Below are 26,040 nucleotides of genomic sequence, written 5' to 3'. Positions count from 1 at the left end.
GAAGAGAATAACCAAATAACAGCAGTATAAATAATGAAAATATTAAACATCTCATTCCGTGAGATATTTACAAGAGTGGAAATACCAGTGCCAGCCCAGCCACTTAGTGATGTCCGGGCAGCATCTCATTGAACACAGAGATACAAACAAGATGAAAAGACACCTAGTCCATAGCTTCTGTTAAGAGTGAAGAAGAAAACACTGCCCCTGAAGAACATTTGCTTTGCTTTGTTTCTGATTGGCAGTCTAGCCACGCACTGATTCTAGACTAGTTACTAGCTGTGCTATGACTCGCTCCCTTGGGAAGAACACATTGTCACCTGGAAGTGCAATTTGCTGGAAGAGGAAGGGCTATTGACTAGTTTAGAAACACCCCGCATATCATCCATTTGTGTGTTCAAGAAGGTCCCAGACACATCTCACCTCATGTTAACTATTACCCATGACTACTAGCAGAATTGCTAGCAGGAAGTACCAGGGGGAACTTGTGCTCACCCTCAGTGACGTCTTTGAAAAGCCCACAAATGGGCTTGCCTTGCTGCATACCGCCATAGTGCTTTATTCACACCAGTCTCAATGAATAGTACTCTGGGTGAGTTCCAAACTTGTGTCAAACCACGGTACAAAACTTGTCACCCTTGGCCTAAGTTCTGGAGAGGAGAAAGGCAGTTTTGGTATCATCTGTACTCACATCATCTTCTCACCCTGTCCTTGGGTGTCAGTGGCCCAAACACAATGGTATTCTTAGTTTTGTATTATTTTTGTCACCAACATGTTTCATATGTCTCATATGGTCAGTCCTGTTTCTCAACCTAATGGGACATAAAAACACCACTGAAACTCACAAATGGGTGTGTCTATGAGGGGTTTCCCTAGAAAGGTTTAACCAAGGATGTAACACTCACTTTTGTAATGGAGCAGAACTCCATGGTTTGGGGTCCCAGACTGAATACAAAAGAAAAGTTGAGCTGTGCATCAGCACATCTGTCTGTCTCTGTCTCTCTGTCTGTCTCCATCTCTGTCTCTGTCTCCATCTCCATCTCCCTCTCTCTCTCTCTCCTTGTGCTTCCTGACTGGAGAAGCAATCTGACCAGCTGCCTCACACTCCTGCCTCCATGACTTCCCCACCATGGCAGACTGTATCCTCAAATCACATCTGGGAGCTAGACTAAAGTCTTTCCTTAAATTCCCTTTAGCAATAAGAAACGCAACTAATAAAAATGAAGTCATCAACAGTTTGGTTAACAAGAGAAATCGAAATTGGCCATGAGGGGTTGGGGATTTAGCTCAGTGGTAGAGCGCTTGCCTAGCAAACGCAAGGCCCTGGGTTCGGTCCCCAGCTCCGAAAAAAAAAAGAAAAAGAAAAAAAAAAAAAAAAGAAATTGGCCATGAGAACTGAACCTGTCTTTCTAGTGCCACTGAGGTGATCTCCACCTCTGCCGGGTTACTGAAAACAGTCCAGGGAGACTCTACCAGCCGAGGATATGGAAACAGGTTGAAGATTACTTTAAGTTTCCTCTGGAGAGGAAAACAAAAACTATTGACCAGATTACATCATGACTTTATCTTGAAGTGAGCTTCCTTATACAAAAGACTGTCTTACATAGGTTTCTGGCAAGAAGGGGGTCTTCCCTTAGGCGTTGGCTCTAGACTTCTTCTGTAAATCATCTTTGAATGTAGGTAGAGCATAAGCCATGGGTGAGAAGCAAAGCAGGCCATAAACACTGATGGTGAGTTCCTTGCCAGGAACTTGCCTGCGTATAGCCCTGCTTCCCTCACTTGCTCCAGGAGGCAGGCGCCATAGGTCTCCAGCCTGTTCAGCACCACTTTATCCATCTTTCCACCCACCCCTACCACGGGTCTTTCTGATATCATGGAGCTATGAAAGCCTGAAACTGTACTACATGTGTGCCCCTCACTCATCTCCACTCCTAAATAGCCAGGCCACTGAGAAACCCTGGTTACACAGCAAGATGCTCCAGAAACTGAGGCACAGGGAGCCAAGTGTCAATAATAAATGAGAGCTGCTTCTCACCACTGCTAAAGAACTCTCTGGGCTCCAATAAAAACATGTTGGAAGGGGAGCAGCAAGGACGTTACTCTTTACAAGTATGAAAATGCTTGGGAGAGCTTCTTCTCCCCCACACATCATAGAGCAGTAAAATGAATGCTTTTAAATAAGGGAGAAGTGTTGGCCCTGCCGTCCAAAAGTGAGGGAATAGAAACACTTCCCATCCTTTCTGGCTTTATGAGGTCCACCAAGGGAGGTGGCAGTAGATGGATGAGAGGCAGGCTTTGGAATCAGAAGATGAGGGTTGGATTCACAGCTGTGCCATCAACAAACGAACAGTGCTGGACATGCGCTACTTAATACCTTCCAGTTTAGCATCCTAGATTTAAAAAAAAAAATGGAAGCAATACTGCTCTTCACAAGAATGTGGTACTACAGAAAGGACAATGGCTTATAAATCAGCAGCCTTTTCTTCCAACCCCAGCTCAGCTCTCCTCTTAGAGGGGACGCTAGACAACTTAGCCAGTTCCTGCAAGCTCGTTTCTTCCCTGAGTTGAGACTATGTATCCTTTCAGTCCCATAGGCTGGTTTCAAAGGCAGGATTCAAGTTAAAGCACACCTACATAGTTAAGCCACATATACAAATGCAAACTTACTGTTACAGCCATGTGACACTTAGTCTACATTATTATTGCTCAGATTAACTTTAAAAAAGAATTAGCTTCTGTCTTTGCCTGCTGAAAGAGACCAAACACAGCAGAGTTCACTGACCAACCTAGATGCACTGTGGCTGCAACCCTCCAACCCTGCAACATGATCTGTTTGAGTGCTGGAGACTACACCCATCCTCAGTCACAACGTTGGATGCAACATATGAGGTCCAAGACAATCAGGATGATCACAACTGCTATCACTGACTGCTTCAGGAAACAGTGTCGAGCCTGTGTTTCAATGGCTGTATAGGCAGTCACCCTTCATACTAATGAAACATGTAGCCCTGAGAGTTGCTGCCAGCCATCTAGATATCATCCGAGCCAGAGCTCGGAAAAACTGAAGAAAATGAGCCATTTTGATGACATCATGATGCTATGTATTAAACTGTACCCCAAACTAGTATCTTCTGGGAATGTTTCTTGATAGAATTTGAGTTTGTCTGTTCTTAATAGAAAACAAATTGTTCCTTATCTATTAACAGTTTAATCCAAAGAACTTTTCATTATCCTTCTAAACTTCAGTTTCTTGATCCACAGTGGGAATGGGTATGGTATTCATCTATCCTATATGGCGTTCAGTGAGGTCCAACAGTGCTTTTAGCACTGCACTTAGTGCAAAGTGATCATCAATAAAAGTAGTGTGAACTGTATGGTGCTCAGAACTCTAGCCTATACTGAGTGCTTCATGGGCATCTCTCATTGACCTGTTTTAGAGTCTGAGGATTTACTGTGCCACTTTACCAGTGAAGAAATGAGGAAATTTCTTGAGACTCACAGGTACTTCTTGGGTATCAGGCAGAAACTTCACAAAGTATGGTTCCTTCTCCTTTAAAAATAATCTTTTGAACAAATTATTTATATTGATCATATAATGGAAATAAAATCTTAGCTGGATGCCTATAATGTGCCAAGCACTATTAGGTATAAACATACAGTGGTCATCACATACATCTGGATTATAGGAGAAGTTAGGTTAAGTTTGTGCCTGGGATCTACTGTGTTCATGATGCTGACAGCTGAGTTAACTGCCCAGCATCTACATTCACAGGGAAAGCAAGGACAGTAACACAAGTTACGATGAAAACAACACAGCCCTGAGGAACCTGACTGCATCTTATAGTCCACTGCCATGTAATCTCTCCTGAGAGACGCCGCGACTTCCTAGATGAAATCCAATGTTTCTCTGATTTTATAGCTTAAATGTATACCAAACTTAAATGTATACCAAAAGTCGACATTACCTTTAATTTATCCACGTTCTTTCTGACAACTTGTATGTAATTTCTAAGAAGTCTGAACAGTACAATTAGCTTTTCCAGGGAGACAGAAGAAAAGCTAAGACTGGGGACTGTGGTATACTACATTTTAGAAACTTTTCAGGGAAATCAAATGGTATGCTTAACTGTTTACCTGTGGATGTTACTCTCCAAACATCTTTACACATTATGGGGTACCTCTTACAAAACTTTCCAGAAGTATGAAGAATGGCAACACAGGTTATAGCTACTGTGAAACTCCTCTTACGACTGTTGCTTTGTGCACAGAACAAGAAATACTTTATAAACAAGACATAAGCTGGAGAGATGGCTCAGCAGTTAAGAGCACCCGACTGCTCTTCCAGAGGTCCTGAGTTCAATTCCCAGCAACCACATGGTGGCTCACAACCATCTGTAAAGAGATCCGATGCCCTCTTCTGGTGTGTCTGAAGACAGCTGCAGTGTACTTATATAAACAAGACATAAACTGGCTCAAACCTATCTTCTTGACAACTAAGAATCAGGATACATCCCAAATGAGACTTCACCAGCTTTAGTGGTGAGGGAGCTGCTGTGCCGCTTTGCCTTACCCCAAGGTGTTCATAAAGATTGACAGAAGGATCTAAGACAACTTAGAAAGCCATCTTGCAGACAACAAAGTTCTCTCTGATTTTATACTTATATGATGTTCACCTGTATGGAGGCTAACAGATAATCGAGAATGCAATTTGCTCCTTGTCCTTTTATAGCTTTGCCTTTGGTACCCAAGAGTTGTACAAATGGGTAAACTGGACTAGAGACATGATTTTGTTGTTTCTTGGTAAGTGGACATATTATCAAGCCTCTCCAGGCCCATGTATAAACATAAAATGAAAATCAAACTTACCTCTTATGATTTTGGAATAACTGAAATAAAAAGGGCTTGGCCTGGGGGCTGGAGAGATGGCTCAGTAGTTAAGAACACTTGAAGCTCATTCAGAAGACCCAGGTCCAGTTCTCAGAACCCACATCAGGTAGACCACTACCACCAGCTCTAAGGATTGAATACCCTTTCTGGCCTCCATGGATATCACATGAAGCTGCATATATTTCCCACTCATAGACATAATTAAAAGTAAAACAAATCTTTTAAGGCCTCAGCCCATAGCAGTTACTCATAAAAAGTATTTTCTTGCACTTCTAATTCTCTAACAAAGTATCTATTTACCATCTTTTAAGAAAACCATCCCTCTAAAAGATGAAACCTATGTTCACCAATTTGAGAGTACAAATAAAACTGCCCAAATAACTCACACTTTAAAACTTTCCTTCCATTCCTACACAACATGGTCATCAATTCTGGCTTCCCTGGATATGTATCTTGACACCTTCCCTATGCGTCCGGTAGCACCTGGCTGCTGTCAGCTAGTTAGTGAGAAGCTTGAGGGCAGCCTGCTCCTGTCTCCCAGGTGACACCCTCGGTGGGAACATCCCAATACCCACATCACCATGACATTAAGACCAACCTCCTTCCTGCTGTACTCTCTGCTGCTCACTCTGTCACCTGGACCACCAGGGGCACTTTCTGTGCCTCTGAACAGAACCGGCCTCCACACCACCCGGAACTATTCCCCAAGAATTCCCCCTCAGGTGCCCCTCTCCACGCTCCCTGACACCCCAGCGCAGTCCACCACTTTCAGACTCCAAAGCCCACTTTAGGCTGAGCAGGAAGTTCTTTACAGTAATCACTACAAACTAAAACAAGAGTGGAAGACAGTGAAATGCGTAACATCGATTTATTCTGTGACATTGTCCTCGTTGGCAGTATTTTAAAGTAGATTAAAACACATCAATATTTCATGAAAGATAAAAATCTAGAAAAATCCGGATATTATCTGTAATATACATGATTTGATCTTTGAACATCCATTTTTTTCCTTGAAAACATCGTTTTTGAGAGTTGCATAAGAATGAAAAGGCTCACTGTGCTCCTCACGGAACCCAAGATTCATTCGGTTCAGTTCAACCTGCAGTTCTTTTCCCAAGTGCGTATGTCAGTGGTATCTGCTCCTGCTTCTGAATGGGCAGAGCATCCGGTTTCTGCTTTTTGACAGTGATGTTTAGGTCCTCTTTCTCGGAGTCTTCAAGTAAATGTTTCACAGTAAGTCTGAACAGTAACCGAGGGTCTGGTCCAGAGAGTGGTGGGCAATTACAGACCTCCCGAAGTTTGAGAGCCTACAAAGAAACAACAGCGCAGTTCCTCACACGGTCTGCACAAGACAACCAAAAGTAAAAGAACATTTCTGTACATTCGAACAGAAGTTAGCTCAAGTCTAATGCAGGCAGAAGCGGCACAGGTAAGTGTGTATTCACTTTCCATGAGCTGACCCATAACCATCACTTTCACACAGCTGGTGTGTGTGCCATAGCCACATGGTGGTGTAAACAAGTCTCAGAGAGCGAACAGTCCCAGTCGCCCTTAGCAGATCCTAAGAACAGCATCAGATCAACGGGGCTCTGAAGAGTGCAAGAGAGTTTTTTTTTCAACACAAGGAAAATGACAGAATGTCCATGTCTGGGCTGAAGGAAACCAACAACAAAGCTGCTCACAGCTGTGACCTTCTAGGGTGAAGCAGCTGCTAATGACAGAGAAGGAGCTGAAAATCAAGATCACACCAATTTTTAACTCTTAGGAGAATAAATGTTGTGGGGAAGAGAAGAATAATTGTAACTCACTGTGGAAGTCAGTTGTAACTGGTGTTTATAGTTTAAAATACCAAATTTTGAATCAACCCAAATTGCAATTTAATCATTTGGGGAAGAAGATAGCAGTGTGTGTGTGTGTGTGTGTGTGTGTGTGTGTGTGTGTGTGTGTGTGTGTGAGAGAGAATGGGGTTTGACAGTGGTGAGAAGAAAGCCTGATCTAGTTCTCTGCAGTGGAAAATAAATAGAAGGCTTAAAACTGGCACATTAGGAAACAGCAACATAAGCATGTAATTTACATATGCTGGGAAAACCCAAAACAGCATAGAGTCTCTGTGGAAACAGGGCAGGGTCTCTGACTTCTCCAGTAAGCAGCCCCAAGAGCAACCTAGCCCTGTTCTGGACAAGGAGAAAGAAAGATAAACAGACATGATGTTTCAGGACAGAGAGAAACTCTATCTACTAGAAAGCTGGATAGTGCATGTCCAAACCTACAGACTGCACACCAAGGCTGAACCTGGTGTGGAAGTAAATGCCTATAACAGAATCACTTAAGAAGTAGACTCAGAATTTCAGAGTTATCGTCAGCTATAGAATGAGTCTGAGGCCAGCCTGGACTAGACAAGGTCCCATCTCAAATGTTCTTTAAATATATACTTAAGATTTCACAAAAAAAAAACCTCTTATTTTTAAAGTAGAGTTAGCTGGAAATAAAAAGGTTGGAATTTTGCTCTTGCCGAGTGTGCTTTTACGCTAATGAGTTTTGTACAGCTTCTTTGAACGGACTTTCTACTGAACACACGCACTTTGAATATGTGTGAGCTGCTTCCTTAATCACCAGAAAAACTGCATTCTTCACAGAGATTTTCTATCACTGTTTCCTCATGTGTGGATTGTTCCTCTCAAGAAAAATTATATTATAGGTCATATGTGTATATATATATATGTATGTATATATATATATGTATATATATGTATATACACACACACACACATCTATATTATACAAAATCTTCTGAATTTCTAGATTTTGGGCTTTCTTCCTCTGTGTTTCATTACATTTCATATATTCATCTTTTCCCTTTAATAAATTCAAATCTATCCTATTAAATAAATCTTCACATTCTTTCAAAAGTAAGACCTTTTCCCATGTGCAACTAGAATATGCCTTCCATGGCCCTTTATTTTCTATCTGACTCAATGCATTGCATATAAAGGCTACTTCATAAATGCAGGCTGGATTCTAATATTATGACTCATAATAATCATTTTAATAAATGACATAAAAATATTATGAAGAGCTACATTTTTTGAGAAAATAGAAAGATAATCCAATAGCAAGAATATACAGTTCAGAGAATCCTGGGGAAGGCTAGTGTCAAACCAGCCAGCTTTAAAGATCCCAACAGTTGGGAGAGCCACGGGCAGCTACTACTCATTCTGTTCCTTACTCTGCACCAGTAATTTACAAATATTATCTAAGCATGTGTCATCATGCAAACTACTTTTTATTCAAGTGTCAAGAGGTGAGGCGGGAAGAGGATGTCAGGGCCTTACCCACAGACACACAGGTTCATAAAGCACAACTTTGAAGAAAGGGTCTGCTAGTCTAACAATGTATGGAGAAAAGCAAAGGTTAGACCTTCCCAAAGTAAGGTCACCTGGGCAGAATTAAAGCAAAGATCCCCCTCCCCCACAAGCTCACCACTATTCCTACACTGCCACTTCCTGTGGGCATGTTCTTCTCATGCTGGCCATACTCTCCTCCAGCCAGTATCACCTAAGCAGTGCTTACACAGATGGCTGCAAAGTGCCCTGTCTTTAGCTGTTACTTATTATTACCCTAGATGCTAGTGTTGTTTAAGTATTCACTAGGCATCTCAGAAGTGTGGGCGCTACCAGGAATACCACAGAGAACAGGGGCCATGTATTTCAAGGTAGAAGACAGTCAATCAACAGTAAACAAGATCATTCTAGTTTGAACAGGGAGAATGACTGCATGGGAGACAGGCTATCTGACACTGAGGAACCAGAAAACTCTTCTTTGGAGAACTGATGCCTGGATCAGAGAAATCCACAACTGGAGAGTCTGCAAGGAAGAAACAGGCCTTGTGTGAAATGACCAGAATGAAGGAAAACCTTGGATCAAGACAGTTATTAGCCAGAAGGACAGTGCCAAGCCTGTGACTGGAAGACGATGGGACTGTGCTCGTTAGGTTTTGTCATCTTGCCAGAGTCACCGTGGAAGAGGTAACCTCAAATGTGGAATTATATCCATCACATTAGCCTGTAAGTATCTGCAGCGCACTTTTGTGAATAAGGACTGATAAGAGAAGGTCCAGCTGACTGTGGACAGAACCATTCTTACACTCTTGATCCTGGGTTATATAAGAAAGCAAGCTGAACCAGCCATGATGAGCAAGCTAGTAAGCAGACCCACCGCTGCTTCAGTCCTTAATTTTCGATTCCTGTCATGGTTCCTTTTAGTGATAGCTGTGACCTGTAAGCTAACGAAACCCACGCCTCCCTGAAACTGGCTTGGTCAATGTTTCATCGATGCAACAGAAAGTAGCTTCAACAGGGTAGATTCTTATTCTACACTACATGAAGAAACAGCAGAAGGTTTTAGGCAAGAAAATAATATTTAAGAGATCATTTTGTTTATATGGTTAAAAAAAGGCCATTGACAGAATCAATGAGCCAGGGTGCCTGAAACTGGAGAGCTGCAGGAACTAGGAGAGATGATGGTGGCTTGTCCTAGGTAGTGGCCATGGTGAAGGACCACAGAGGTTCCGAATGCACAGTAGAGAAGCCTACAGACCGACATGGACAGGATGCAGAGGAGTATGGAAGAGGGGAATAGCAATGGTTCCCCTTTCATGTGCCTTTGAGATGCCACCTCTGAATGGGAGAACAATTTAGTTGCTTGTTGTAAATAGTAATTGTGATACAGCCCTGCCTTGTTTGCTGATTAATGATCCCAGTTCATAAATTTTTAAAGACATTTTAATCAAATTGTTGAAACAAAATCATCTGTGCTCATAAAATGAATCAGATAGTTGATGTCCCTTTTTATATTTTGATGCTAGGATTAATTAGTCACTAAGTAATTGTTCTTTGTGTCTGTGGACAGAGACTGGAGTAAAACCACACTGTGACTTGGAGCCTTCACTTGGCTAATTTACTAGGGCTCTACAAGTCTCTAAAATAAATTTTTATTTAACTTATTGACATCTTACCTCTTTCCAAAGTTAGCCTAAGGAGGTTCATTGTAGTTTACTGCAGTTCTTAGAGTTAGCTGAACCTAATATATCAGTCTATACATAAACATACATACATACAACACACATTGTTTGAAACCAGACTTCATGTCTACATACACATTTTACTTCTGATTTTAACCTGAATAACTAATATCATATGGCTAAAAAAATCACCAAATATTTGCCTTTTTGTTATTTTAAAATTAATAATAATGGGAATTCTATTTGCCCACGGGAATGGAAGCAGCTGCTTACTGCCCTATGAGTAGAGCTGCTCGACAGCTAGTTATGTTTCTTATTGACTATATGCTTATTGATACGCATCAAAATGGCTGCAGGATGGCTAAAGAGTGGTAAGGAGCGAAGGGGTGGGACAGGAGACAGGAGAGAGAACAGGTAGATGAATCCTTTCCTGAGGCTTAGGGGTCTGCTGACAGAAGGAAGATCACATCAAGAACTGAGTCTGCCAGAGGAAACCATTTTCTGAAACCTAACAATACCTTGCAAGGTTTGAGGAATGCTAAAGCAAACATTTTTTTTTTGTTGTTGTTCTGCACAGTCCCTTGGACTCAGCAGAATTTATGAGCAACCTACTTGGTGGCAGACCCCATCACTGGGTTTGCTAAATCCAGCCTCACTCCCTCAGCAGAGCTTCACTTGGCACAGACACGCCCTTCCACCTGCAAGTCTATACAACTGCCTTCGGATTTAATGGGCTTTCATCTAATATAGCGAATTATTTTACATTATGGTTGTTAAATTACCCTTTATACTACTCATAACATTTTAGCATTTTCCTCATTAATTAATGTTTTAAATAAATATTTAGGTAGGTTCACTAAATATTTATATGATAAGCTGAAGAGATGGGTCAGCAGTTAAGAGCACTGACTGCTCTTCCAGAGGTCCTGAGTTCAATTCCCAGCAACTACGCAGTGGCTCACAACCATCTGTGATGGGATCTGATGCCCTCTGCTGGCACATAGGTGTACATACAGATGGCACACTCATACACATAAAATAAATAAATATTAAAAAGTTATTTATATGAATCAGGATTATACTCCTCAAAAATGTTTATCTTGCAAATAATTTATTTCTTTTCAAAAACTACAATGTAAGCTGAAGTCTAACTAGTTTTTGAAACGGCCAACAGTTAGGAAGTATAAGTAACCGAGAATTTTCAGTAAATGAACAAAGGCTAAAAGGCCTGCTCTGACATAGGCAAGTTGCTCCCAGGAACGAGAAGGAAGGGCAAGGTTTTTGAACAAAACTTTCTATAGTCAACACCTACCACCAGAAGCATGAGGAAGTCCTAGCTCCCTAGGCAATGTGGCACAGGCCTATGACTGCAGCACTCAGAACACAGAGTTCAGAGAACTGCCTCAAGATCAGGGTCAGCCTCCTTCCCCTACACAGCAAAGTTCCAAAAAAACAAAGCTAACAGAAATGATGCAGTCTTGCAGTCTGCCCAACACGGATGAATCTGAAAGGCACAGTGTGGTCTCACACGGGGATCTAATAAAGCAGCTCACAGAAGCTGAGGGCAGTGACTGCCAGGGTAGTGAAGAGACGGGGAGAGGCTAGTCAGAGCATGACACTTCAGTGAGGTGAAAGAAGAAAGTTCTGTGTGCCACTGTGCAGCAGACGCCACCACCAGTAACAGTGCACACTTGAAACTGTCAAGAGTGAGGGCTCGGGCTGTCACCCTCTAAAACTGTAAGATCTGCTTGTTAGCTTGACCTGACCATTCCACGATGTGTACAAACATCACACACCATGTTGTAGCCCATAAACAATATTTCAAAAGGTTAAAAAGAATAAGCAATGAGCACACATGTATTTTTTTAAGGCACTGGCTGCATTTGTTTCCAGTAACAACTAAATATGAACCAACTGCTAGCACACACTGGGATTTTTCTACATGCTACACATCAAGTAAAACAGAAATTATTTATCCATAAAATATAAATGATGACTAAATAAAAGAAAAGGAAAAGGACCAGAGGGCTTGCTGATTAGATTAAAAGCTTCTGCTGAAAACAGAAAGCAAATATTGGTGCAAGGGCAGGATGGGGGGTCACCTCCATGTTAAACATGTATCTTTACTCTTTCTTGCCTTATCCTTCCGAGCAATTCTTTTCTAATGGTCATATTTCAGCCATAAATGTTGTTTTTTAAGGGTTTAGACAATGTTACTGTCAGGCTTTCTGGCTTCATATGATTCAGAGGCCGATTCAATTACAGTAGCTGCTGTTCACTTCCTCAACACTCCATGCCAGACAAAATGAGATTTAGTAAGGTGAACAGTGTATGTTTTCACACATGGCCAACAATGACATTTCATGGTAATTCCTAACACTTACATTCTGTGCTCATGAGATGCACAATATTAATGATTTATTCATTTGTTTTATCCAATTACAAATGCATAAGAATGATTTACACATGAGTTCAACTTCCCAGCTGCCTGAAAGTTTAAAGGATTAAAAATAAAATGAGGTTAAAATTAATGCATTTACAGCCTGCTACCAAGTGACTCTCATGCCTAGAGATGGAATGTTGTTTACAATTAAAATACTTAGAAACAAATTCCATTCAAATTATTATTATAATTATATAACCTTAAACAACAATTCCAGATTAAATGTTTTCAGCTCTGTGATCACTGCCCACCCTCCGTGCCCTCATGAACAGCAACAGCAGTGAAAAGGAAAACAGTAAAAACAGAAAAAAAATCATTTGAAGGCTTCTGATTTCAAAATAAACCTTTCAACGAAATTTGTTATTCACAGTAATTCATATTTTATAAAATACTTAAATAAGGTATTTCTTTCAAGGACAAATTATGATGTACATAAACTCAAAGTCTAAACAGCATAACTGTAATTCTGAAGCCCACGCTATGAAACATCAACAGGTTGGCTCAACATCTGTTCTTCAGTTTTTCACTCAAGTTGTTATGGTAACCAAAATATGTGGAGTGTGTTTCCTAAATCTAACTGATTATTTCAAGTAAATAAAATTATATCATATCAGCTTATCAACAACAAATAATATTATTACTACAAACCTATATTTATCATTTTCAAATACTAGTGGATCACACGATTATATTTACGCATGTTGCCTTTTCCCAGAATTATTATAAAAAATACTAAGGATATTTTTTCCTAATTTGGGGGTCCTATATCTATTTAAAAATAAAATAAGAAGCTATCATAGGGACAGATGCCTTTGATCCCAGCACTTGGAAGGCAGAGGGAAGAAAACAGATCTCTGAGTTTGAGGCCAGCCTGGTCTACAGAGTGAGTTCCAGGACAGCCAGACTACATAGAGGAACCCTTTATTAAAAACAAAACCAAAAAACAAAACAAGAAAGGAAGCAGCTTATTCTCTGAACAATATGCCATTCCAAATTCCTCCAAAATAAAGTGAGAGCTCAACTCAGGACATCTCCAGTCTCTGCCCAGACTCTCCACAGCACCTCATCCCTGAGCAAAGTCAGAGCGCTCACTGGGACCTCTTTCTCTAGTCATCCCAGTTTGTTGTTCACTTGTTCTCTGTCACCACCTCCAGTTTTGCTGTAGGATGCTGGAATTATAGACCATGCTCAGTTTTACAAAGGGTCTGGAGATCCAAACTCATGATCCACTGAACTCTCCCCAAGCCTAGCCATTCCATTTTCAACTGCTTTCCCAACAGCCCTCCCATCTTTGCTCATACTGTAGTTGTACAACCAAGACTGAATTATTTTTCCCAGAAATTCCTACCTTGAAGCCTTAACCCCCAACACACACAAATTTTGGGAGAGAGTCTACAAGAAGGTAATTAAGGATAAAATGGGTCCTCCTTATCCACTGGACTAGTGTCCTAACAAAGACAGACTGGAGAGAGCCTCCACCTTCTATCTCCCCTACCGTCCATCTCCTTCACTAGAGAACAAGCTTGAGGAAGATGTGGGACTCTCTGAAGCTGCACAACAAAACCTACAACATAGTAAGTGAGTCGACATCTGTTGAATGTGTAACACATTTAAATCTTTAACGTTGAAAAGTTATAGTAAGAAGTATATTTTATGATGGCATTCAAAGAATCTGATAAAATACTTATAATGCCTAGCACATAAAATTAAAAATTAAAGTCACCAATATTGATGTTCCTATCACAGAGCCACACAGTCTTGCTTTCTTGGTCTACTCCCCATACATTTGATCCACAGCAGGCTCTGTCCTTCTCCCTACAACTAAGCAGAAGGTTCCTATGTAGGATAAACTCCGCCCTTCCCCTGGTTGTCTACTCAGTTCCTAGGTGAACTTGTCAGTTTCTCACTTCGCCACTGGAGGGCAAACTCTGAAAGCCTCTGGGTCTGCTAAAGCCAGTTTGCGCTCCAATGCTGTGGACCTTAGAAATGCACAGAGTGTCTGACTAGCCACATGTTGGGGTCAGAAGCCATTAGTAAATTCAACCCTGGACTCGCTTTAGAAATAAAAACATCCTTAGTAAATGATTGTGTTAAGAATGTAGTCTTTCGTGGCATGTAGACTCACATCTTACATACATTGCTACTGTCTTCCATTACAGAAATCAGGCCTAGGAGAGAGGCACATTCCAATCTTTACGACTGTGTGTTCTAATTAACAGTATACCCTGTACTAACTATCATTCTCACTTCAACCACTGAATTATTCCCAAAGTTGTAGTAGAGTTTTATTGCTTTCAAATTGAATTTAATCACTTGGGGGGAAAATATAAGAAATTTACCTGCAGTTTTCAAATTAAATTTCTGAACTGGGATGGTTTATTTTTAGAAAAGAAAAAAAAAAAAAAAACCTGCCCAGGTTTCCTTCCTCACTGGCTCCCAAATAACATTTGCTTCTCCAGCCATGTTCCCTCTAACCAACTTGTGACTATTTCACAGGCCTCCCTGAAGCACATTTATTTTACCTGTCTGAAGATTCTCAGTGACTTGGTAAAAAGACAACTTCAGAATTTAGGGTAGGCTAGCTAGTAAAATTTGTTATCTGGTTTAAACAAGCCACAGCATCTAGAATTGCACTGAATTAAAAATAAAAGAACTTCTGTGTGTCATGACCTTAGAGACAAGCCATGGCCTCTAATGCCCGGGTTCTCACTGGCCTCGGTAGAATCAACAACTGGTGAGACACATATACTGAGGAATCACTGCAGATTATACCACGTAAACCTCAGTGCTAGTTTTGCTATATTTTTCCTTCATGTTAAGGACCTAAATAAGATCTGATTCAGATAAAAAGTATTAATCAAATAAAGTCTGTGCCTTTTAAACCCACATCAACTTGATATTCTTATAAAATGAGGCCTTTGGTTGTGATCAGGTCATGAAAGTCGACCTATCAATGGAAACAATGCCTTATTTAAAGATGCTCTTATTAAAAGTCCTAGCATAGTTGTCCATGAGTGTACTCCAACACTGGGGAAACTGAGGTAGGAAGAGTTTAAGTTCAAGACCACCTTCAGCTCTTAAAACACAACAATATATAAAGGATGGATGGATGAGTGGATGGAGAATGGATGGATGGATGGATGGATGGATGGATGGATGGATGGATGGATGGATGGATGGACAAACTCACTCTAGAGACCTCACTTCGTAACTCACCACATAAAGTTATACTGGAGACAGGCATCTATAAACTGAAAAGTGGATCCTTACAAGATACCAAGTTTGATCTAAGATTTCCCAGTTTCTAAATTTAGAAACAAATTCACACTGTTTCTAAGCCACTCAGGGATGGAAATGCAGATCAGTTGGTAGAATTCCTGACTAGCATACACAAAGCCTGAGTTGTATCTCCAAGATTGTACAAAACCGGGTATAATAATTCAGGTCTATACTGTCAGCACTTGAGAGTTTGAGGTCAGCCTCAGCTACACAAAAGTCTGTAGCTGGCTGAGGCTCATAAAGACTGTCTCAGACAAACAAACATGACATCTAGAGTCCTCACCAGATATGGGGAGCACACCACACCTTTAACCCCAGAACTTGGGAGGTAAAGGCAAAAGCATGAGGAGATCTGTGAATTCCTGGTCAGGCTTGTCAATATAGTAAATTCCAAGTTAGCCAGGACTTTGTAGTGTGACTATGGCTCAAAAAAAGAAAAGAAAAGGTACTTTCTCCAAAATTGACCATAAAATTGGTCAAAATACGGGCCTCAACAGGTACAGAAAGATAGAAATAATCCCATGCATGCTATCAGACCACCATGGCCTAAAGCTGATCTTCAATAACCATAAGGGAAGAATGCCCACATATACGTGGAAATTGAACAGTGCTCTACTCAACGATAATCTGGTCAAAGAAGAAATAAAGAAAGAAATTGAAGACTTCTTAGAATTTAATGAAAATGAAGGTACAACATACCCAAACTTATGGGACACAATGAAAGCTGTGCTAAGAGGAAAACTTATAGCTCTGAGTACCTGCAGAAAGAAACAGGAGAGACCATATGTCACCAGCTTGATAGCACACCTAAAAGCTCTAGAACAAAAAGAAGCAAATACACCCAGGAGGAGTAGAAGGCAGGAAATAATCAAACTCAGAGCTGAAATCAACCAAGTAGAAACAAAAAGGACCATAGAAAGAATCAACAGAACCAAAAGTTGGTTCTTTGAGAAAATCAACAAGATAGATAAACCCTTAGCCAGACTAACTAGAGGACACAGAGACTGTATCCAAATTAACAAAATCAGAAATGAAAAGGGAGACATAACTACAGATTCAGAGGAAATTCAAAAAAATCATCAGATCTTACTATAAAACCCTATATTCAACAAAACTTGAAAATCTGCAGGAAATGGACAATTTCCTAGACAGATACCAGGTACCGAAGTTAAATCAGGAACAGATAAACCAGTTAAACAACCCCATAACTCCTAAGGAAATAGAAGCAGTCATTAAAGGCCTCCCAACCAAAAAGAGCCCAGGTCCAGAGGGGTTTAGTGCAGAATTCTATCAGACCTTCATAGAAGACCTCATACCAATATTATCCAAACTATTCCACAAAATTGAAACAGATGGAGCCCTACCGAATTCCTTCTATGAAGCCACAATTACTCTTATACCTAAACCACACAAAGACCCAACAAAGAAAGAGAACTTCAGACCAATTTCCCTTATGAATATCGACGCAAAAATACTCAATAAAATTCTGGCAAACCGAATCCAAGAGCACATCAAAACAATCATCCACCATGATCAAGTAGGCTTCATCCCAGGCATGCAGGGATGGTTTAATATACGGAAAACCATCAACGTGATCCATTATATAAACAAACTGAAAGAACAAAACCACATGATCATTTCATTAGATGCTGAGAAAGCATTTGACAAAATTCAACACCCCTTCATGATAAAAGTCCTGGAAAGAATAAGAATTCAAGGCCCATACCTAAACATAGTAAAAGCCATATACAACAAACAAGTTGCTAACATTAAACTAAATGGAGAGAAACTTGAAGCAATCCCACTAAAATCAGGGACTAGACAAGGTTGCCCACTCTCTCCCTACTTATTCAATATAGTTCTTAAAGTTCTAGCCAGAGCAATCAGACAACAAAAGGAGGTCAAGGGGATACAGATCGGAAAAGAAGAAGTCAAAATATCACTATTTGCAGATGATATGATAGTATATTTAAGTGATCCCAAAAGTTCCACCAGAGAACTACTAAACCTGATAAACAACTTCAGCAAAGTGGCTGGGTATAAAATTAACTCAAATAAATCAGTAGCCTTCCTCTACACAAAAGAGAAACAAGCCGAGAAAGAAATTAGGGAAACGACACCCTTCATAATAGACCCAAATAATATAAAGTACCTCGGTGTGACTTTAACCAAGCAAGTAAAAGATTTGTACAATAAGAACTTCAAGACACTGAAGAAGGAAATTGAAGAAGACCTCAGAAGATGGAAAGATCTCCCATGCTCATGGATTGGCAGGATTAATATAGTAAAAATGGCCATTTTACCAAAAGCAATCTACAGATTCAATGCAATCCCCATCAAAATACCAATCCAATTCTTCAAAGAGTTAGACAGAACAATTTGCAAATTCATCTGGAAAAACAAAAAACCCAGGATAGCTAAAGCTATCCTCAACAATAAAAGGACTTCAGGGGGAATCACTATCCCTGAACTCAAGCAGTATTACAGAGCAATAGTGATAAAAACTGCATGGTATTGGTACAGAGACAGACAGATAGACCAATGGAACAGAATTGAAGACCCAGAAATGAATCCACACACCTATGGGCACTTGATTTTTGACAAAGGAGCCAAAACCATCCAATGGAAAAAAGATAGCATTTTCAGCAAATGGTGCTGGTTCAACTGGAGGTCAACATGTAGAAGAATGCAGATCGATCCATGCTTATCACCCTGTACAAAGCTTAAGTCCAAGTGGATCAAGGACCTCCACATCAAACCAGATACACTCAAACTAATAGAAGAAAAACTAGGGCAGCATCTCGAACACACGGGCACTGGAAAAAATTTCCTGAACAAAACACCAATGGCTTATGCTCTAAGATCAAGAATCGACAAATGGGATCTCATAAAACTGCAAAGCTTCTGTAAGGCAAAGGACACTGTGGTTAGGACAAAACGGCAACCAACAGATTGGGAAAAGATCTTTACCAATCCTACAACAGATAGAGGCCTTATATCCAAAATATACAAAGAACTCAAGAAGTCAGACCGCAGGGAGACAAATAACCCTATTAAAAAATGGGGTTCAGAGCTAAACAAAGAATTCACAGCTGAGGAATGCCGAATGGCTGAGAAACACCTAAAGAAATGTTCAACATCTTTAGTCATAAGGGAAATGCAAATCAAAACAACCCTGAGATTTCACCTCACACCAGTGAGAATGGCTAAGATCAAAAACTCAGGTGACAACAAATGCTGGCGAGGATGTGGAGAAAGAGGAACACTCCTCCATTGTTGGTAGGATTGCAGACTGGTACAACCATTCTGGAAATCAGTCTGGAGGTTCCTCAGAAAATTGGACATTGAACTACCTGAGGATCCAGCTATACCTCTGTTGGGCATATACCCACAAGATGCCCCAACATATAAAAAAGACACATGCTCCACTATGTTCATAGCAGCCTTATTTATAATAGCCAGAAGCTGGAAAGAACCCAGATGCCCTTCAACAGAGGAATGGATACAGAAAATGTGGTACATCTACACAATGGAATATTACTCAGCTATCAAAAACAATGCCTTTATGAAATTCATAGACAAATGGTTGGAACTGGAAAATATCATCCTGAGTGAGGTAACCCAATCACAGAAAAACATACATGGTATGCACTCATTGATAAGTGGCTATTAGCCCAAATGCTTGAATTACCCTAGACACACAGAACACATGAAACTCAAGAAGGATGACCAAAATGTGAATGCTTCACTCCTTCTTTAAAAGGGGAACAAGAATACCCTTGGCAGGGAATAGAGAGGCAAAGATTAAAACAGACACAGAAGGAACACCCATTCAGAGCCTGCCCCACATGTGGCCCATACATATACAGCCACCCAATTAGACAAGATGGATGAAGCAAAGAAGTGCAGGCCGACAGGAGCTGGATATAGATCTCTCCTGAGAGACACAGCGAGAATACAGCAAATACAGAGGCGAATGCCAGCAGCAAGCCACTGAACTGAGAATAGGACCCCCGTTGAAGGAATCAGAGAAAGAACTTGAAGAGCTTGAAGGGGTTCGAGACCCCTTATGAACAAAAATGCCAAGCAACCAGAGCTTCCAGGGACTAAGCCACTACCTAAAGACTATACATGGACTGACCCTGGACTTTGACCTCATAGGTAGCAATGAATATCCTAGTAAGAGCACCAGTGGAAGGGGAAGCCCTTGGTCCTAAGACTGAACCCCCAGTGAACGTGATTGTTGGGGGAAGGGCGGCAATGGGGGAAGGATAGGGAGGGGAACACCCATAAAGAAGGGGAGGGAGGTTAGGGGGATATTGGCCCAGAAACCGGGAAAGGGAATAACACTCGAAATGTAAATAAGAAATACTTAAGTTAATAAAAAAAAGAAAAGAAAAAAGAAAAGAAACCAAAGAGTTAATGCCCATTTATCCCAAAACCAAAAGTTAAGAGAAAACAAAATAAGAGCACATTATGATCAATATACTGAAAAAAATGCCTAAAGTTGTCTTCTTTTATGTTTTTGCTATTTTTTTCCTTTGAGATAGGATCTCATGTCTTAAGAGGTCTCATGACAAACTCCCTGTGGAGCCAGGGGTGTCCTTGAACTCTTGATTTTCCTGTCCTCACCTCCCAAGCACTGGTATTACTGGTGTGCATCACCACACCAGTCCTACAGATGCAATACAGGGTTTCCTGAATGCTAGGCAAGCACTCAGCAAGTGAACCACAGATCCGGGCCATCTCAAGTTTTAAGACATTATAAAGTTGGTTACAAAGTCAAGGCATGAGAGTTGGACCTTACACTGAGGAAGCTCAGCTGTACATAGCAATTCACTGCCCAAGACTTGTGGGTAAACAGGACTTTCCTTTTTGGCCCAACTCTGTGAACCAATAGTAGGTAATTAGAGAAACCAAAGTAACTGCATACTAAAATTCTCTTTTTCTATACCAAAGACGTAACAGCATTAGCCGGGTTAGCTCACCTGTGGTATGAGTCTGTCCAAGTACTCAGCTCGGTTCCCGTGAGAAGGATGTGTTGATAGCCACTCTGGCAACTTGGGGTAGCCATGAAGGCTCTCTGAGAACTCCATCTGCTGCCAAAACACTGAACTAGCTCTTACGTCCACACATGCCTAAACACAGAGTTAATAAAACACACAATGAGTTCAGTTACTTCAACTTTAAAAAAATTAACTCAGACAGGTATTCAAATGACTAAGGAGGCAAATCAAAGGGAAGAGGAGGTAGGTAGGGGAGAGAGGAGGAGAGAAAGGGAAAGGGAAAAAGAGATAAGAAGAAATTAAGTTTACTTTATGTCACTACATATTTCAAAATCACTCTAATTTTCTATCACCATTGTAACAAAAAAGTAGTATATGTTCACTACTTAAAGAATAAACCCTCGAGCTGGAAATTAAACTCAGCAGTGGAGTAACAGGCCTAACGCACTAGGCTCTGGCTTTGATCCCAGTCCTGCAAAACAGAAGGAGGAAGAAAGTGCAGTCCAAACAATGCTGCACCCCAGCAGCACAGCTCAAACAATGCTGCACCCCAGCAGCACAGCTCAAACAATGCTGCACCCCAGCAGCACAGCTCAAACAATGCTGCACCCCAGCAGCACAGCTCAAACAATGCTGCACCCCAGCAGCACAGCTCAAACAATGCTGCACCCCAGCAGCACAGCCCACCTTCCTGACCGCCACCTGCAAACATCTTCATAAGTCAGCTGACATTAGAAGCATGTATGAGGGAGAAATCTCCCAGATAAATTAATGTTATTAACTTCACTGAAACTTTTACACTGAATGATACAATTAGAAAATGTTTAATAAATGTAAAGAAAATAAGTAGTGTGTATCAAGCTGTCCAATTTTCTCAATTACCTAAGAAAAATATTTTTAGCCCATTCAAAACAAATTATTTTTATGGATCTAGTGGAGAAGGGGACATAATTCCATCACTAACTCATATATACACATGTTACATATACACTTAAATACACAGAGCACTGCAGAAGGCTACTTCAGAACTGTTAACAGGAGTTGTCCTAGTAGTTTAACTCAAGTGTCTGAGGTGGGAAGGAAGCAAAGGTTTAATCCTGAACTATATTAAAGTGTTTCTAATAATTCTTTTTAAATCCTCCATAAGAGGACTTAGAGGTTTTTAGAAGTCTGTTGAATTTTCTTCACATCTTAATTTACTCTTCCTATGAATACTGGGAAACGAATGCTTACATTTTCTATTTTACCTTTAAATAAATTAAGGGCAAAATTCTATCAGATTGGCCAAAGTGTGGAAATAAAAAGCCCTAAATAATGTGACTGTGATACCCAAAAGACAAGAAAAATGCCACATGCTGCGCTGCTAGTATGTTGTCGACCTGACATGGCTAGAGTCATTTAGGGAAAAGGAACCAGTCCCAAAAGAAAGAGAAGTGAGAAAATGTCCCGGACAAACTGGCCTGTGGGGCACTGTCTTGGTTAATGATTAATATAGGGACACCCCATGGGCTGGTGGTCCTCGGTTCTATAGGAAGCAGACTGAGCAAGCCATGTGAAGCAAGCCAATAAGCAGTACCCTCCACACCCCCACATCAGCTCCAGGTTTGCGTTCCCGCCCTGACTTCCCTCAGTGATAGACTCTTTCTGGAAGTGCAGGATGAAGTAAACCTTTCTTTCCCAGGTTGCTTTTGCCAATGATGTTTTAACACAGCAACAGAAACCTAACCAAGATACATGGTCACTAGCCAATCAAGATCTATGCTGCCTCCCTGCTCATAAAACACTAATAAGACATTTTTCAAGGTTAGGAAATAAGGAGAAAAAATGATCTGAAATTCAATTTCTATTCAATGTTCAAATTACTGTAATTCTTTAAGCACTTTAAACACTGTAGGCTTAAAAGAAACTAAGGTAGGGCTGGACAAATGTCTTAGAGCATGAAGTGCTAGCCATGAAGGCCTCACTTCCCGATGGGGCAGCATCATCTTCAACCCTGTCACAGCCCCAGTGAGACTGCAGACAGGAAAAGCACCTGGAAATGTGCTGGTCAGGCTGAAGCAGGCTGAAGAAGGCTGAAGAAGGCTGAAGCAGGCTGAAGCAGGTTGAAGCAGGTTGAAGCAGACAACACTGCCGCAGAGACAAGAGAGATAAAGCTCCAGCTCCTGAGAGCTGTCCTTCAATGGCCACATTAACACTGTAGCACATGTGTGCCTGTGCACAAGCCAGCCCCTAACATACATGAATGAATGAATGAATGAATGAATGAATATATATATATATATATATATATACACACAAAAAAAATAAACTTAAAAATGTTTGAAGAACCCAAGTGTTATCCTAGTAAGTAGATATGAACAATCGCTTTTATATCTGTCTGAAAAAAAAAAAGTACTTTTATGGGGGGGGGGGGCGGTGCCTTGCAAATATTAACCAGAAGACAAGTAAAATATTTACCTATTCAATCCAAGTAACATAGTTAAAGGCAATATTTAAAACATTTGATATGTAGAATAGAGGAAAACTTATCCCAGTAGATAACAATAGTATTCAAACTAAAAACAGCTTCACCCCTCTGTGTTTGTCACTAGCTGACCCTCAGAGTCCATCAAAGAATACTAAAGGCCAGAAGAGAATGCATCTCCCATGCACAGACATCAATAGAGAGACATGAGCATAACCACTACTAAGGAAATCACTGGGCTGGGATGTAACTCAGCCAGAGCGAGCTGCAGGCCTCAGTGTGATCTCCAGCAGATCAAAAACTGGACACAGTGACCAGCCCTGCAGTCCTACATCATGGGAAGCTGACACAGGAGGGTCAGAAGCCAGAGGTCATCCTTCGTCACACATTAGTCTGAGGATAGCCTGAGCTACATGAGGTCATCCTTCGTCACACATTAGTCTGAGGATAGCCTGAGCTAAATGTGCTATGTTAAAAAGAAAAACAAACAAACAGAGACTATCATAGCACTTTAAAAAGCACTTGATGGGTTACAATAATGGACCCCAAATAAATGAAGAGCTACAAAATGATTCACAATTGAATTTAGGATACACTGATAAAGAAATTCAGTAAACACATTGCTCTTTAAAAGGCTGTTTCTACACTGCCTATCAGAAGATTGCTCAACAGAAACTCAGCAGAGAGATGACAACATATTCAAGTGATAAAGGAAATAATTGCCAACCAAAGGGTTTTTTCCTGCAGTGCTGTCTTTCACAAGTGAGGAAGAAATGAAAACTTTCTGAGACAAACAAAAGCTATAGAACAACTGGGGTATAGTGGCATGCGCCTGAAATCCAGCATATGAGGGGGAAGAGGGAGACCACACAGTAAGACACTGTCTCAAAGGCGAAAGGAGTTCACAACCACCAGCCCCACCTTACAGGAACTGCAAAGGAAATTATTTAGACTGAAGTACAAATTCAACTATAGCTGTTAAGTAATAACGTGAAACAAGAGTCAAGAATCAGTGCTATATGGAAAACGAAGTCACCTTCAGGATACTGGAGGACTACAGTGATACTGTGAAGGCACTCTCTCATCCTTAGAACAGACAAGAATAATGGCAAGGGTCTGCATCAAGGGCCAGTACAAACTAGAAAATATAAGTAATAGAATCAATGGTAACCGATTATTAGTTTGAAATAAGCTGTTCCACGCATAAGCCACATAGTAACTAGAAAGCAAAATTGTTAGCAGATACACAGAACAAAAACAGAAAAGATCCCAAGCGCACTGCTACATAGAGCATCCAACCTCAAGCAAGACAGCAGGCAGGCATTAAAAGCAAAGTGCCTATAGACAACCAGGAAGTAACAAAACAAATAACCTGTCCTTTTTTTAAAAACTCATATTTATTTTTTATTTTATATGCATAAGAATTTTGTCAGTATGTATATTGCGTGTGCGCCTGGTGTCAAGGACGTCAGAAGAAGGTGTTGGCTCCCCTGGAACTCAGTGCTAAGAACTGTACCAACGAACGACCTCTGTTAGCCAGTGCCCTTAACCACTGAGCCATCTCTCCAGCTAAATAATCAGCTCTAACCTTCCAATTATTACACTAAATGTAACAGATTAAACTCTCTAAGTAATTATATAAAGCTACTAGTAGATTTTTAGAAAAAGCAATCCAACTGTATGCTTCTTACTAAAAATTTACCTCACTTCACAATGAGAACCAAAACAAGGTAAGGTAGCTCAACTTGGAACAGACGAAATTCAGAAAGAGACAAAAAAGAACATTTTACAGTGACGAATAAGTCACCTCAAGAAGAGTAAAATAATTGTAAAAACATATGCATCCGGCATCAAAGCACTTCTAGACATATACACTATTAAACACAGAGAAGAGCAATGGCACCTCAATACCCTACACTTTCAACAATAAATATATGGTACAGATGAAAAATTAGTTAAAAAAAAAACACTGGATTTAAATATCACTCTGGACCAAATGTACCCAAGATGCACAACACATGAGTGCACACACACACGCACACACACACACACACGCACGAGCCCTTGTCACGCACAAACTTTCTAGAGCAGGGCGGATGTCAGAACACAAAAGGAAGCTCAGCAATTTCAGACAGAGATGGGATCTCTTCAGGAGTGCTTCTGCACAGCAAATGACAGGAGACATTATCTGTATGTATACAGAATACCTACAATAATGTCCAAAATATACAAGGAAAACCTACAACTCAATAACAAAACACACATAATTAAAAATGGGCAAAAAAAACCTAAATAAAAACCTCAAAAGCATCAGTAAATAACAGTAAGTGTGTAAAATGCTCAGCGTCCAAACACCTCCAAGACATGCACCTCAGACGCATGGGATATCATCTCTCACGGGCTGGGAGGTCAGTACAAAAGCAGTAATTACTGTTATCAGTGTTATTTATTATCACTGTCCAGTATATGACTAATTCAGCTCTTATACTTTATAATGTAAAATGAAGCAGGCTCTATGTAAAATGGTATGCAGCACACTCCAAAACCATTAAAAATGGCGCCCTGTATGATTCAGCAAACCTACTCAGCAGTGTTCACCCAAAAGTTAAGAACAGGATCTGAAAGCTAAACTCTCCTGACCATGACAGTACTGACAGTACTGACCATGGCGAGAGCTTGGAACAGCTGGAACACACACTCAGAGAAGAGTGGGCAAAGATGCTAGACTACACACACGATCGCCTCACCCAAGGAGGGAATCCTGCCACCCGCAACAGCAGGACAAACACTGAGGACACTGTTCCGAGGTCATTCTGTACTGCACATGTAAATGTATAAGTGAACTGATCTTATGTTAATTATTTTTACCACAAAAGGGGGAAGAGGGGGCAGCAAGAAGGCTCAGTGGGTGAAGGCACCTGCTACCAAGCTTGATGAAATA

At 40.6% G+C, this 26,040-nt stretch overlaps 1 protein-coding gene across 5 annotated transcripts in view; it reads right to left on the bottom strand.

Annotated features, from left to right (window-relative positions):
• Oma1 (OMA1 zinc metallopeptidase) overlaps positions 1-26,040 on the bottom strand; it is a 143,503-nt gene that overhangs the window by 83,809 nt on the left and 33,654 nt on the right. For 2 of the 5 annotated variants that reach the window (XR_010066355.1, XR_010066356.1), the window contains exon 8: positions 20,618-20,767. Coding sequence is in view for 3 of the 5 variants with exons in the window: in NM_001106669.1 (NP_001100139.1) it covers positions 5,982-6,194; positions 20,618-20,767 (363 nt within the window). In the remaining 2 variants the exon portion in view is untranslated. Of the gene's footprint in view, positions 1-5,735; positions 6,195-20,617; positions 20,768-26,040 lie in introns of those variants that run through there. The other 3 variants (NM_001106669.1, XM_063287380.1, XM_063287381.1) reach the window with 3 other exon arrangements.

This window comes from Rattus norvegicus, chromosome 5 (assembly GCF_036323735.1).
Source record: "Rattus norvegicus strain BN/NHsdMcwi chromosome 5, GRCr8, whole genome shotgun sequence".
Classification (NCBI taxonomy): domain Eukaryota; kingdom Metazoa; phylum Chordata; class Mammalia; order Rodentia; family Muridae; genus Rattus; species Rattus norvegicus.
The sequence above is the reverse complement of the archived record's forward strand: the minus strand, read 5'-3'. Positions and strand labels throughout refer to the sequence as shown.